Below are 12,818 nucleotides of genomic sequence, written 5' to 3'. Positions count from 1 at the left end.
CACCAAATTTCAACAAAATCGAACCGGGACAAACAAACAAACATCTAAATCAAATGCAAAACTTTTTTTTAAAAAAAAAAACCTATACAAATCAAATGGAACTTAACAGGCGATTAGCTTAACAGGCCTTCTAGAGGCTGAAATAATATTGACGAAACTGACCATTAAACCTTGTATATTTTTGTGCTTCCTCTTTTTCAGACAACTAGAAAGCGAGGTGGACGAGCTCAAAACCCGTCTGATGAACGATCGAGAGAAATATCTGTCCGAAATCCAAGGTCTACAAGACAAGAACATCAAACTAAGCGAGTGCCTATCCAAAACCTACTCCACAGATGTGTCTCATACTCAGGTAAGTAGAGGCTTTTTTACTTTCTTTTACTACAGTATAGCGAGCTATACTAGTAATGAAAGTATTGCAATCGGTCCAAATTTTCAAAATCGGGAAATGGTTGGAAATATCCGTTTTTTATGTAGGTACGTTCAAATTTGGTTCACATGAAAAAAAAAGTAAAAAAAAAACACCGTAGGTCAAACTTTAGGGTCAAGTAGGTTGGAATACATCACATGCCTTCAGGCACACTCCATTTGTCAAGGGTGTAGGTTAACTTACACCGGAGACGTTTTTTTGGGGGATTTCATTACTTTTTGTAGTAGATACCTGTAGAACTTTACCCAAATAAAGAAAGAGGGTTTGAGACAACACTACACAGAGGGTTGGTTTTTTCAGAATATAACATTTGATGAGATTTATAACTATATTTTACAAAACCACTAATCATTTTTAGCCCATCCTTCCTTTATTATTACAATAGTAATAATAAAAGGTATAGTGGACGGGCTATTGTATTCCCTTCGGTATCTGTCTGTCTGTCCCCATAGAAGGACTTATCAAAACCTGGTCGACCTATATATCAAATTCAAGGTCTTTTACCAGGAACACGAAAGTGGTGGTGCAAATTTTGTACAGAAAACAAAAAAAGCAAAAAAAAGAGGTTTTTGTGGGATATTTATAATTATGAATACCTTATAACAGTGCTTCTCAAACTGTGTTCCCACAGGACTCTTCATCCACCACTTCTCTGGAATCTATCACACCGGATCATTATCTCAAGATAGAAGTTCTCAAACTAGTCGAGGAGAATCTCAAATTAAAACAGGCGCTAGAGGTCGCGTCGGCTTCCAAAGATGAAAACGAGATCACCCGAATGATCGTGGAAGGGTCTTCGAGCCCGCCGAGTTTAGACGAAGAGAGTAAGTTGGGTTTTAGTTCTTTTTTTTTATGTATATTTTTTTTTTAATGGAAATAGATCATGGCGGCACAGAAATACATAGGTGTGATAAAGGGAACTGTAACAACGAAGGTAGGTCTTATTGTTCCAAAGTCGAATAGAGAAGGAAGACAGGATAGGAGAAAGCGGGCCATACCGAGAACGAACCTTATCCGTTCAGGATAAAAATCACCCCGGGCGGGAATCGAACCCGTGACTGTTGCGTACAAGATAGGTGCACCTTCCAAGCTAACAAGGGTTGAAAAAAAAAATGTTGTTGTAGCGGCTTCAGCTCTAGCCGAACGGTGATGGCAAAATAAAGAAAAGATATCTTTTTTATCTGTCATACACCGGGATGGTGGTCTTTAGCCATGTTTATACTCCCACAGCTAGACACTGGTCTACTTTCTTTTTGATGTCCCCTAGCCAGACATAATTCAATAATATTGACCAATCGGTGTTCGTCTTTTACAGTGATGTTAAACCCTTTTATGCCAGCCTATACATATTGTTTTTGTGAGCCTATGTATATGCGAAATACCTCAATAAATGAGTGATTATCCTCATAATAATAATAATAATAATAGTAGTAATAGTAATAAAATATATGAATAAATGCTTGATTAATACGTAAAATGTTGACTATATTCGATTGCTACGCAAAATCCAATGCTCACCAACGGTCAAAAAGTGTCTTCAAAAGATCGGAAAATCGATTCGCAATGATTTTGCCATTAGAAAAAAGTTATAAAGCAATCGGCATAATTAGAAATTCAATATGGTTTGCCCATTCTTCCAAAAAAATTCTTCCTTTTTAGGAAGTTTACAATTAGAAAAAATATGATTCTACTTTCCAATATGCCCTAAATTTCTTTGGAAAAAAAGGACGTTTAAGAATTGTGTTGCCAGCCTAGTTAGCTTGGTAGTGCCTCTGCCTTGTAAGCGCTAGGCCGCGGGTTCGATTCCCGCCCGGGGGCGGATTTTATCCTGATGGGATAATGTTCGTTCTCGGAACGGCTGGCTTTCTCCTATCCTGTCTTCCTTCTCTCTTCGATTTCGGGACGATAAGACCATAGCAGTTAAAGTTCCCTCTGTCAAACCTCTTTAAAAAAAAAAAAAAGATTTTTTTTTTTTTTAAAAAACCCTTTTATGTTTATATTAATCGATGTTTTTTCTTCCCAGGTATGTTAGGACATCACGACTCTCTCATCATGTCCAACAGTAAACTCAATGTTAGTGTCAGCAATTCCTGTAATGTGATTAGGAAGAAGGAGAGAACGTACTTGGGCATGTTTGAATTCGAGAAGTCTGACATTAATATTATTATGAAGCGACTTATTACCGGTAAGTAAAAAAAAAATGTAAAACGCCAAATAAATACATAAACTTGGCATTGAAATTCCCCCCCCCCAGATAAGTTTTTAGAGGGGATTTCAGTAGTTTTTAATGCGTGTAATGTAATCAAGAAGAAGGAGAGAACGTATTGGGGCATGTTTGAATTCGAGAAGTCTGACATTAATATTATTATGAAGCGACTTATAACTGGTAAGTAATAGAATAGAATAGTAAATTAAAAAGAAGAAGAAAAAAACTTGGCCTCGAACTTTCAACCCAGATAAGTTTTTAGAGGGGATTTCACTAGTTTTTAATCAATGTAATGTAATCAAGAAGAAGGAGGGAACATATTTGGGCATGTTCGAATTCGAGAAGTCTGACATTAATATTATTATGAAGCGACTTATTACCGGTAAGTAAAAAATAAATAAAAGTAATAAATGTAACTTGGCGTTAAATTTTCAACCCAGGGAAGTTTTTAGAGGGGATATCCCTAGTTTTTTTTCCCATTAAACACTTGTAAAAAAACACTTTGCTTCGAATGTTTAACCCAGAAAAGTTTTTAGAGAGGATTTCATTATTTTTCCCCCCCCTAAAATACTCTTTTTCGTAGAATATTCTATTTAAAAATTACATTTTTAACATGTTTTTCAACTTGTTTATTGGTCCTCTTTCAAATGTGCAACAAGATGAGCACCAATCAGGTGAGAGAACTCAGAGGGTTAATGGTGGATTTCACCAATGACTTAATGAGAGATTTTACCAATGGGAGAATTTTTAATCGTCCAAAAATGAGTTTTCAATAATCCAAAAATGAGTTTTTAATCGTTCAAAAAGAAATTTTTAGTGATCCAAAAAGGAGTTTTCAATAACCCAAAAAGGAGTTTTTAGTGATCCAAACAGGAGTTTTTAAAAGGTCCTGTTGGGATCATTAAAAGCTCTTTTTTGGATGATTGAAAATTCTCCCATTAGTGAAATCTCTCGTCAAGTACTTGGTGAAATCCACCATAAGTTAAATTAACATGGTGAGCACCAGTCAGTCATAAAGTCGCGAGTCAACTGCTGTAGGCTAGGAAGACGCAGGAAGATGTGAACACGGTGTGCGAAATGTGCAACAAGATGAGCACCAATCAGGTGAGAGCGGTTTAGGACCTAATTTAAAACACAAATCACCAATCGATATTTAAGTATGTCCCATTTTTGGTTCTTCCCCTATTGGCGGGAGAACATGGAAAATAAAAAATTGAATAGGCCATAACTCCGGCTCTAGTTGTCGGATCGAGCTCAAACTTGTACCAAAGTACTCCATTCTCTAAGATCTTTGACATGATGTACCACAAGTAGGGGGTACCTATTTAAGTAAGGTGTGAAATAACAATGGACAAAATTGCAAGAAGAACTAATTGCAAAATTGTCGAGGTAAAACCTTAAAACTTCCTTCGTTCCCTCAATAAAGCTTCTTTCTTTTGCTGCCAGCCTAGTTAGAACGAGATCACCCGAATGATCGTGGAAGGGTCTTCGAGCCCGCCGAGTTTAGACGAAGAGAGTAAGTTGGGTTTTAGTTCTTTTTTTTATGTATATTATTTTTTTAATGGAAATTGATCATGGCGGCACAGAAATACATAGGTGTGATAAAGAGAACTGTAACAACGAAGGTAGGTCTTATTGTTCCAAAGTCGAAGAGAGAAGGAAGACAGGATAGGAGAAAGCGGGCCATACCGAGAACAAACATTATCCGTTCAGGATAAAAATCACCCCGGGCGGGAATCGAACCCGTGACTCTTGCGTACAAGATAGGTGCACCCTCCAAGTAAACAAGGGTTGGAAAAAAAAAATGTTGTTGTAGCGGCTTCAGCTCTAGCCGAACGGTGATGGCAAAATGAAGAAAAGATATCTTTTTTATCTGTCATACACCGGGGTGGTGGTCTCTAGCCATGTTTATACTCCCACAGTTAGACACTAGTATAAGTATAAGTAGTGCTTTATTTAGACTGTCAGTTTAGAACAATAGGTTCCTCTTCTCCATCTCTCACGATCTTGTGCTTCGTCCTTTATTTCTTCAAATGATGTCCTTCCTTTCAATATGTCCGTCAGCATTCCGAATTTCTTCCTTCCTCTCGATCTCGATCTTCTCCCCTAGCCAGACATAATTCAATAATATTGACCAATCAGTGTTCGTCTTTTACAGTGATGTTAAACCCTTTTATGTTTATATTAATCGATGTTTTTTCTTCCCAGGTATGTTGGGTCATCACGACTCTCTCATCATGTCCAACAGTAAACTCAATGTTAGTGTCAGCAATTCCTGTAATGTGATTAGGAAGAAGGAGAGAACGTATTTGGGCATGTTTGAATTTGAGAAGTCTGACATTAATATTATTATGAAGCGACTTATTACCGGTAAGTAAAAAAAAAATGTAAAACGCCAAATAAATACATAAACTTGGCATTGAAATTCCCCCCCCCCAGATAAGTTTTTAGAGGGGATTTCAGTAGTTTTTAATGCGTGTAATGTAATCAAGAAGAAGGAGAGAACGTATTGGGGCATGTTTGAATTCGAGAAGTCTGACATTAATATTATTATGAAGCGACTTATAACTGGTAAGTAATAGAATAGAATAGTAAATTAAAAAGAAGAAGAAGAAAATACTTGGCATCGAAATTTCCCCCAGATAAGTTTTTAGAGGGGATTTCAGTAGTTTTTAATGCGTGTAATGTGATTAGGAAGAAGGAGAGGACGTACTTGGGCATGTTTGAATTCGAGAAGTCTGACATTAATATTATTATGAAGCGACTTATTACCGGTAAGTAAAAAAAAATGTAAAACGCCAAATAAATAAATAAACTTGGCATCAAAATTTCCCCCCCAGATAAGTTTTTAGAAGGGATTTCATTAGTTTTTAATGCGTGTCATGCGATTAGGAAGAATAAGAGAACGTATTTGGGCATGTTTGAATTCGAGAAGTCTGACATTAATATTATTATGAAGCGACTTATTACCGGTAAGTAAAAAATAAATAAAAGTAATACATGTAACTTGACGTTAAATTTTCAACCCAGGGAAGTTTTTAGAGGGGATATCCCTAGTTTTTTTCCCATTAAACACTTGTAAAAAAACACTTTGCTTCGAATTTTTAACCCAGAAAAGTTTTTAGAGAGGATTTCATTATTTTTTCCCCCTAAAATACTCTTTTTCGTAGAATATTCTATTCAAAAAAATACATTTTCAACATGTTTTTCAAATTGTTTTTTGGTCCTCTTTTGTTTAAATAATAAAAAAAAAACTTTAATGGCAGGATTCTCACTTGGTAAACTTTTGTTGTTTCGACTTTGTTGTTCCGAGAACGAACCTTATCCTAAACGGATAAGGTTCGTTCTCGGAACGGCTGGACATTATCGTGTTAAACCCATAAAATGCACGAGACCTTCTTGTTTAGACTGATGGGGTAGAGAGACTTTTTAGTCTCATTCGAGCAGGATAAACAAGGTATATTCTATATTAGTAAGCTCTTCCACTCAACCCGAATTGACTCGAAATAAATTCTGCGTTTCAGAAATCTTACCAAGACGTGGACATCAACCTGGTACTCAAGCTTACGCAGCGGCTCAAGCAACTGGAGCTCGAGAAGGATAAGCTCACCAAATTTGTACAGGAACAGACTGTGACCCCGAGTGGCAAATCTCTGCTACGGACCAAAGAAGCCATCAAGGTAATCCAAAATTTAATGAATGGTTCAATCTGTCTAGATTATCTACCAAATTTCATCAAAATTGGACAAACCGTTCCAGAGTTAGTCAATTTGTGTTACCAGGGTTACCGGCCTATATTTTCTTCATGTGTGTACGACATACGGACTATATCAATGACGAAGAGAAGGTAAGGAATTGAATTGAATCGCATAGCGGTCAATTTGTTACCAGGGTTACCGGCCTATATTTTTTCTTCATGTGTGTACGACATACGGACTATATCAATGACGAAGAGAAGGTAAGAGATTGAATTGAATCGCATAGCGGTCAATTTGTTACCAGGGTTACCGGCCTATATTTTCTTCATGTGTGTACGACATACGGACTATATCAATGACGAAGAGAAGGTAAGAGATTGAATTGAATCGGGAGATTTTTTTTTACAATGGAGGATACACATTTAGGTAAAAACTATCGTCTATTCGTACGTAAAACGTTGGGACAATCCAAATCTGAAGTCAAAACGGCGAAAAATTAACTTTACGGCAAGCCACTCATGATCAGGTAGACCTGATGAGTACACCTGATCAGTTCTTAGTCGTCAACTATCTTTGGCCAGCCACAAACTATCAGGTAGAACTGACTCTCAGGAATACCTGACACCTGATCAAATCTACCTGATATTGAATGGCCGGCCTAAGAGGTCGATACCAATATTAAAAAATTTGGACCGATTGCAATACTTTCTCATTACCTTGTATAGGTTCCCTATACGTAAGGGTAATAAAAAGTAAAAATCATTTCCCCCCCAGGTACGCTGTCTGCTATCAGCCATCATTCTCAATGTCAAACGAGTAGTGAAGAAGCGCTACGAAGACCTAGACAGTACGATCCTTTGGCTAACCAACCTCCTCAGGTTGCTCAACCTACTCAAGCAATACTCGGGAGAGAAAGCGTTCCAGACCGACAACACGGAGGTCCAGAACGCACAGTGTCTGGCGAACTTCGACTTCCGGGAGTACCGACAGGTGTTGTCCGACACCGGGGTGTGGATCTATCAGGTAAGAAAAAGGCCTGGAATTTGAGCCTTTTGACCAATGTATTTTTATAGAAAGAACACAAGGGTTTATGATGATGGCTCATCTATTGCACTCTGAAACGTGCGGACCACAAAATCGGCCCCACTCTGTTCTGGGGGCCCCAAATTTCAAGGATCGACGTGCCTTGATCTTATAAACTCATGCACCAAATTTCAACAAAATCGGACCGAGACAAACAAACATCTAAATCAAATGCAAAATTTCCCGCCCGGGGCGAATGTTATCCTAAACGGATAAGGTTCGTTCTCGGAACGGCTGGCTTTCTCCTATCTTATCCTCTTTTTGATTCCGGAACGGATTAGACCTTAGCAATTATAGTTTCCTCTATCAAACCTTAAAAGAAAAAGACTGAGCAGTCTGATTGGCTGATTTTCATTATTATTTCATTCTAGCGCTCTTAAATTAAGTTTTTAAACTCAAACTCAAATTATCAAATTATTTTCCTGGCCTTTATGTGTCCACAGTCCACACATAGTCGACCGACTGTCGATTATGTTTGGACATAACTTTAGAGTTACCAATCGAAGAGAGAAGGAAGACAGGATAGGAGAAAGCCAGCCGTTCCGAGAACGAACATTATCCCACCAGAATAAAATCCGCCCCGGGCGGGAATTGAACCCGCGGCCTTGCGCTTACAAGGCAGACGCACTACCAACTAAGCTAACTAGGCTGGCAACCGATTATGTTTGGACATAACTTTAGAGTTACCAACACTCATGTCTCTTGCTTCCCCTTATTTCAGATGGCGGAAGTCGAGTCGGAAAATCTCCGCCTACGCAAGGACATCTCAATGCTCCGCTCGGAAATTCTCAACCAGAACACCAACCTTCAAATGGAGAAATTTGTCGGACAGCTAGAATCCCTCGAGAACGAACTCAACCGAGCTCGCACGGAAAATGCCGATCTCCGTCACGTCATGTTGAAAGAGAACAAGATGAATTTCGTGACCGAGGATGAACAATTGTTGCTTGCGTTTGAGACGCACAGTCGGAAAATCTCCGCCTACGCAAGGACATCTCAATGCTCCGCTCGGAAATTCTCAACCAGAACACCAACCTTCAAATGGAGAAATTCGTCGGTCAGCTAGAATCCCTCGAGAACGAACTCAACCGAGCTCGCACGGAAAATGCCGATCTCCGTCACGTGATGTTGAAGGAGAACAAGATGAATTTCGTGACCGAGGATGAACAGTTGTTGCTTGCGTTTGAGACGCACAAGAATATTATCAGGTAGGCGCGTCCGGCCCTGAGTTCCCCTAGAATTATGTCATCGGTAGGAGAGTCTTGCCCTGGGTTCCCCCAAAAGTAGGCCAGCCTAGTTAGCTTAGTTGGTAGTGCGTCTGCCTTGTAAGCGCTAGGCCGCGGGTTCGATTCCCGCCCGGGGCTTTTTTTTTTTTTTACTTGTGGACCCCGATTAAGGTCAGCTGATCGTTTATCCTTGATTTAAACCAAGGTTAATCCAAATACGCTCACTTACTGTCCCGGGCATAAATGGGTCGAAAAGAAAAAGAGAGAAGAGATGGCTGATAAAAGATATTTTCTCTATTACGACTCTGTCATCACCTTTCGGCTTTAGCTAAAGCCGCTTTTCATCTATTGAGTTCGGTTTTTTTTTTTTTTTTTTTTTTTTTTTCGTTTTTTTTTTACTTGTGGACCCCGATTAAGGTCAGCTGATCGTTTATCCTTGATCTAAACCAAGGTTAATCCAAATACGCTCACTTGCTGTCCCGGGCATAAATGGGTCAAATAGAAAAGGAGAGAAGAGATGGCTGATAAAAGATATTTTCTCTTTTACGAGTATGTCATCACCTTTCGGCTTTAGCTAAAGCCGCTACAACAACAACAACAACAACAACAACAGAGAAACTAAATTCAAAACAAGAAACTTGCTTTATTCAACTTTATTGGTTTCCCCAGGCGGTAGTCAGATTCATGGAAGAGAAAATCAACTCCATCGTCATTCCGGCCATCTTGGAATTCGAATCCATTCCCGTGATGAGTTCCGGTAAACCTAGTCGTCTCGGACGCTCAGAGTCCGTGGGTTCGAGTCCCGGGGATCTGCAAGCTCTGCTGATGAGCTTCTACAAGCTCCTGGTACTCCATGGGATTGATATGGAGATCATTAACCAGGTGTTCAAACAGGTAATTTGGTAATTTATTTGTTCCATAATACAATTAAAATTGCTTAGAACATTAAAACATATACAAAAAAAAGAGAAAAAAAAGTGATCAACTTTCGTTCTCGGAACGGCTGGCTTTCTCGTGTCCGGTCTTCCTTGTCTCTTCGCTTTCGGGACGGTAAGACCTTAGCAGTTTACAGTTCTCTCTATCAAACCTCTTTTTAAATCCTTTCTCTTTACAAAATGTCCTCCGTCCGAGTGCGAGTGTGGTGAACTACTTTCGGTAAAACACGTTATCTGTTCCTGTCCAATCCATGAACCGGTGCGCCGTACATAATTGTAAATGCAGTTTATTTGTGTTATTATATCACAACTTTGGTGCTCACTGCAGCATTGTAGGATTTTCCCAATATCTCAATAATCCTAAAATCCCATGTATTTTTATCACAACTTTGGTACTCACTGCAGCATTGTAGGATTTTCCCAATATCTCAATAATCCTAAAATCCAATGTTTACCTTCCATGCTGGCACCGGTCGCTATGCGCATTTATATGTCATAGGGTCATAGCTACTCATTATCCTCACGAGGCTGAGTGGGCCCCGCAACAGCCAGTCACAAAATCAATCATTTGCATGATACAAATTTCTTGACCCCGCCGGGAATCGAACCCGGGTCTCCCGCGTGCAAGGTGAGCGCAGTGACCACTACGCCATGGGAGCTGACTGCCGTACATATAATCCCACTCCATCCCTATGCAATACACCCGCCAGTGTGGACTCCGTCATGGATTACCTGAACATATTGGACCTATACCACCGTATATAATATAACGAAGATTGCGGCGCGAACGACCAACTAAAATGTTAAAGCGCCTCCTCTTCTTATTCTTCGCCTTTTCCCGTATTCAGACGGGGTTGGCGTTTTTCGTCAGCCTCTGAGCGCATAATTAGACAAAAAAATTGTTCTGAGGGGTCATTAAAAAAAATTCAAATTCCCTTTTCCAGCTGTACTACTACATAGGGGCCAGTTCCCTCAACAACCTCCTGCTTCGGAAGGAGCTCTGTCATTGGACCCGTGGTATGCAGATTCGCTACAACCTGTCCCATCTAGAACAGTTCACCCGCGATAACAAAATGGCGGACGGGGAAATTAACGAGCAACTGTCCCCCCTTATACAGGCCAGTCAGCTGTTGCAGGCTAGGAAGACGCAGGAAGATGTGAACACGGTGTGCGAAATGTGCAACAAGATGAGCACCAATCAGGTGAGAGAACTCAGAGGGTTAATGGTGGATTTCACCGATGACTTAATGAGAGATTTTTCTAATGGGAGAATTTTTAATCGTCCAAAAATGAGTTTTCAATAATCCAAAAATGAGTTTTTAATCGTTCAAAAAGGAGTTTTTAGTGATCCAAAAAAGAGTTTTCAATAACCCAAAAAGGAGTTTTTAAAAGGTCCTGTTTGGATCATTAAAAGCTCCTTTTTGGGTGATTAAAAATTCTCCCATTAGTGAAATCTCTCGTCAAGTACTTGGTGAAATCCACCATAAGTTAAATTAACAAGGTGAGCACCAGTCAGGTAAGAGATTTGAATAGAATACAGCCTGTTCATAAAGTCGCGAGTCAACTGCTGTAGGCTAGGAAGACGCAGGAAGATGTGAACACCGTGTATGAAATGTGCAACAAGATGAGCACCAATCAGGTGAGAGCGGTTGAGGACCTAATTTAAAACACAAATCACCAATCGATATTTATGTCCCATTTTTGGTTCTTCCCCTATTGGCGGGAGAACATGGAAAATGAAAAATTGAATAGGCCATAACTCCGGCCCTAGTTGTCGGATCGAGCTCAAACTTGTACCAAAGTACTCCATTCTCTAAGATCTTTGACATGATGTACCACAAGTAGGGGGCACCTATTTAAGTCAGGTGTGAAATAACAATAGATAAAACTGCAAGAAGAACTAAATGCAAAATTGTCGTAAAACCTTAAAACTTCCTTCCTTCCTTCTTTCCTTCAATAAAGCTTCTTTCTTAATTCGTCGGTCAGCTAGAATCCCTCGAGAACGAACTCAACCGAGCTCGCACGGAAAATGCCGATCTCCGTCACGTGATGTTGAAGGAAAACAAGATGAATTTTGTTACTGAGGATGAACAGTTGTTGCTTGCGTTTGAGACGCACAAGAATATTATCAGGTAGGCGCGTCCGGCCCTGAGTTCCCCTAGAATTATGTCATCGGTAGGAGAGTCTTGCCCTGGGTTCCCCCAAAAGTTCAGTAGGCCAGCCTAGTTAGCTTAGTTGGTAGTGCGTCTGCCTTGTAAGCGCTAGGCCGCGGGTTCGATTCCCGCCCGGGGCTGATTTTATCCTGATGGGATAATATTCGTTCTCGGAACGGCTGGCTTTCTCCTATCCTGTCTTCCTTCTCTCTTCGATTTCGGGACGATAAGACCTTAGCAGTTACAGTTCTCTCTGTCAAACCTCTTTTTTTAAAAAGAAAAGAAAATCAAATCTGGGATCTCTATCCAGCGGCGCCGCGTGCAAGTGTGATGCTCACTTTTAGTCTTTTCCTTCCGAAGTGATCCTACTCACCACAAAGCGTACCGCATCGGCAGTGAGTTAGGCCAAGTTTATTAGGTGCAAGCCATTTTAATTTACGGTATCTTAATAATTATGTACCTATCTTATCCTTACCTATTATCACCCCACACTAGATGATTGACACCATACATTATGATTATGATCAATACCTACTGTAATCTCGACTCTCGACAGTCATAGCTCATAGAGCTTGCACGGTGTTTATTATCATTATGCAATTCAAGGCCAAAATGCCATTATATTACGACCAGTAGCATATAAGACAACAATCAGTGCATAAGCCAATGTTACACCCTACCTGAGGATCTGCATAATATGCTACATGCTACATTTTTGTACGGGTATACATCTATACATATGTAACTATACTGAGAAAAAAACTAGAGCGCCGGCAGCCCAATCGGTGGACTGAGTTCCGGCACTCTAATATTGAACTCTATATCGGGAAGCTCGACACTATAATATAGCATTCCAACAACCTAAATCAGGGGAAGTAACCCAATAATAGAATTCTTCCACCCTAAACTTGTGGCACTCTATCTACTCTATCACCATTTTTCCCCCCTCAGTGTATGCTATGTACGGGTATATGAAACTATTAACGTGACTTCTTTTTCTGCTTCTTCTTCTTCTTCTTCTCCTCCTTCTTGTTCTTCTTCTCCTCCTCCTTCCTCTTTACCTTTTCCTGTGTTTCGCCTTTTCCCG

General features: G+C 39.8%; 1 protein-coding gene across 1 annotated transcript in view; it reads left to right on the top strand.

Moving 5' to 3' along the window:
* Positions 1-11,714, top strand: part of LOC103510782 (unconventional myosin-Va-like) — a gene marked incomplete at its 5' end in the record, with an annotated part of 29,641 nt that extends 17,927 nt beyond the window's left edge. The window contains 11 exons of the mRNA XM_026824759.1: positions 137-352; positions 1,062-1,254; positions 2,454-2,615; positions 3,579-3,601; positions 4,092-4,152; positions 4,845-5,006; positions 6,600-6,703; positions 7,109-7,357; positions 9,313-9,537; positions 10,523-10,813; positions 11,565-11,714. Of these exons, the coding sequence (XP_026680560.1) occupies positions 137-352; positions 1,062-1,254; positions 2,454-2,615; positions 3,579-3,601; positions 4,092-4,152; positions 4,845-5,006; positions 6,600-6,703; positions 7,109-7,357; positions 9,313-9,537; positions 10,523-10,813; positions 11,565-11,714 (1,836 nt within the window). The remainder of the gene's footprint in view (positions 1-136; positions 353-1,061; positions 1,255-2,453; positions 2,616-3,578; positions 3,602-4,091; positions 4,153-4,844; positions 5,007-6,599; positions 6,704-7,108; positions 7,358-9,312; positions 9,538-10,522; positions 10,814-11,564) is intronic.
* Between the last annotated feature and the right edge of the window lie 1,104 nt (positions 11,715-12,818).

This window comes from Diaphorina citri, unplaced genomic scaffold, assembly GCF_000475195.1.
Source record: "Diaphorina citri unplaced genomic scaffold, Diaci psyllid genome assembly version 1.1 scaffold28, whole genome shotgun sequence".
Lineage (NCBI taxonomy): Eukaryota > Metazoa > Arthropoda > Insecta > Hemiptera > Psyllidae > Diaphorina > Diaphorina citri.
This window is presented reverse-complemented; position numbering and strand designations above follow the sequence as displayed.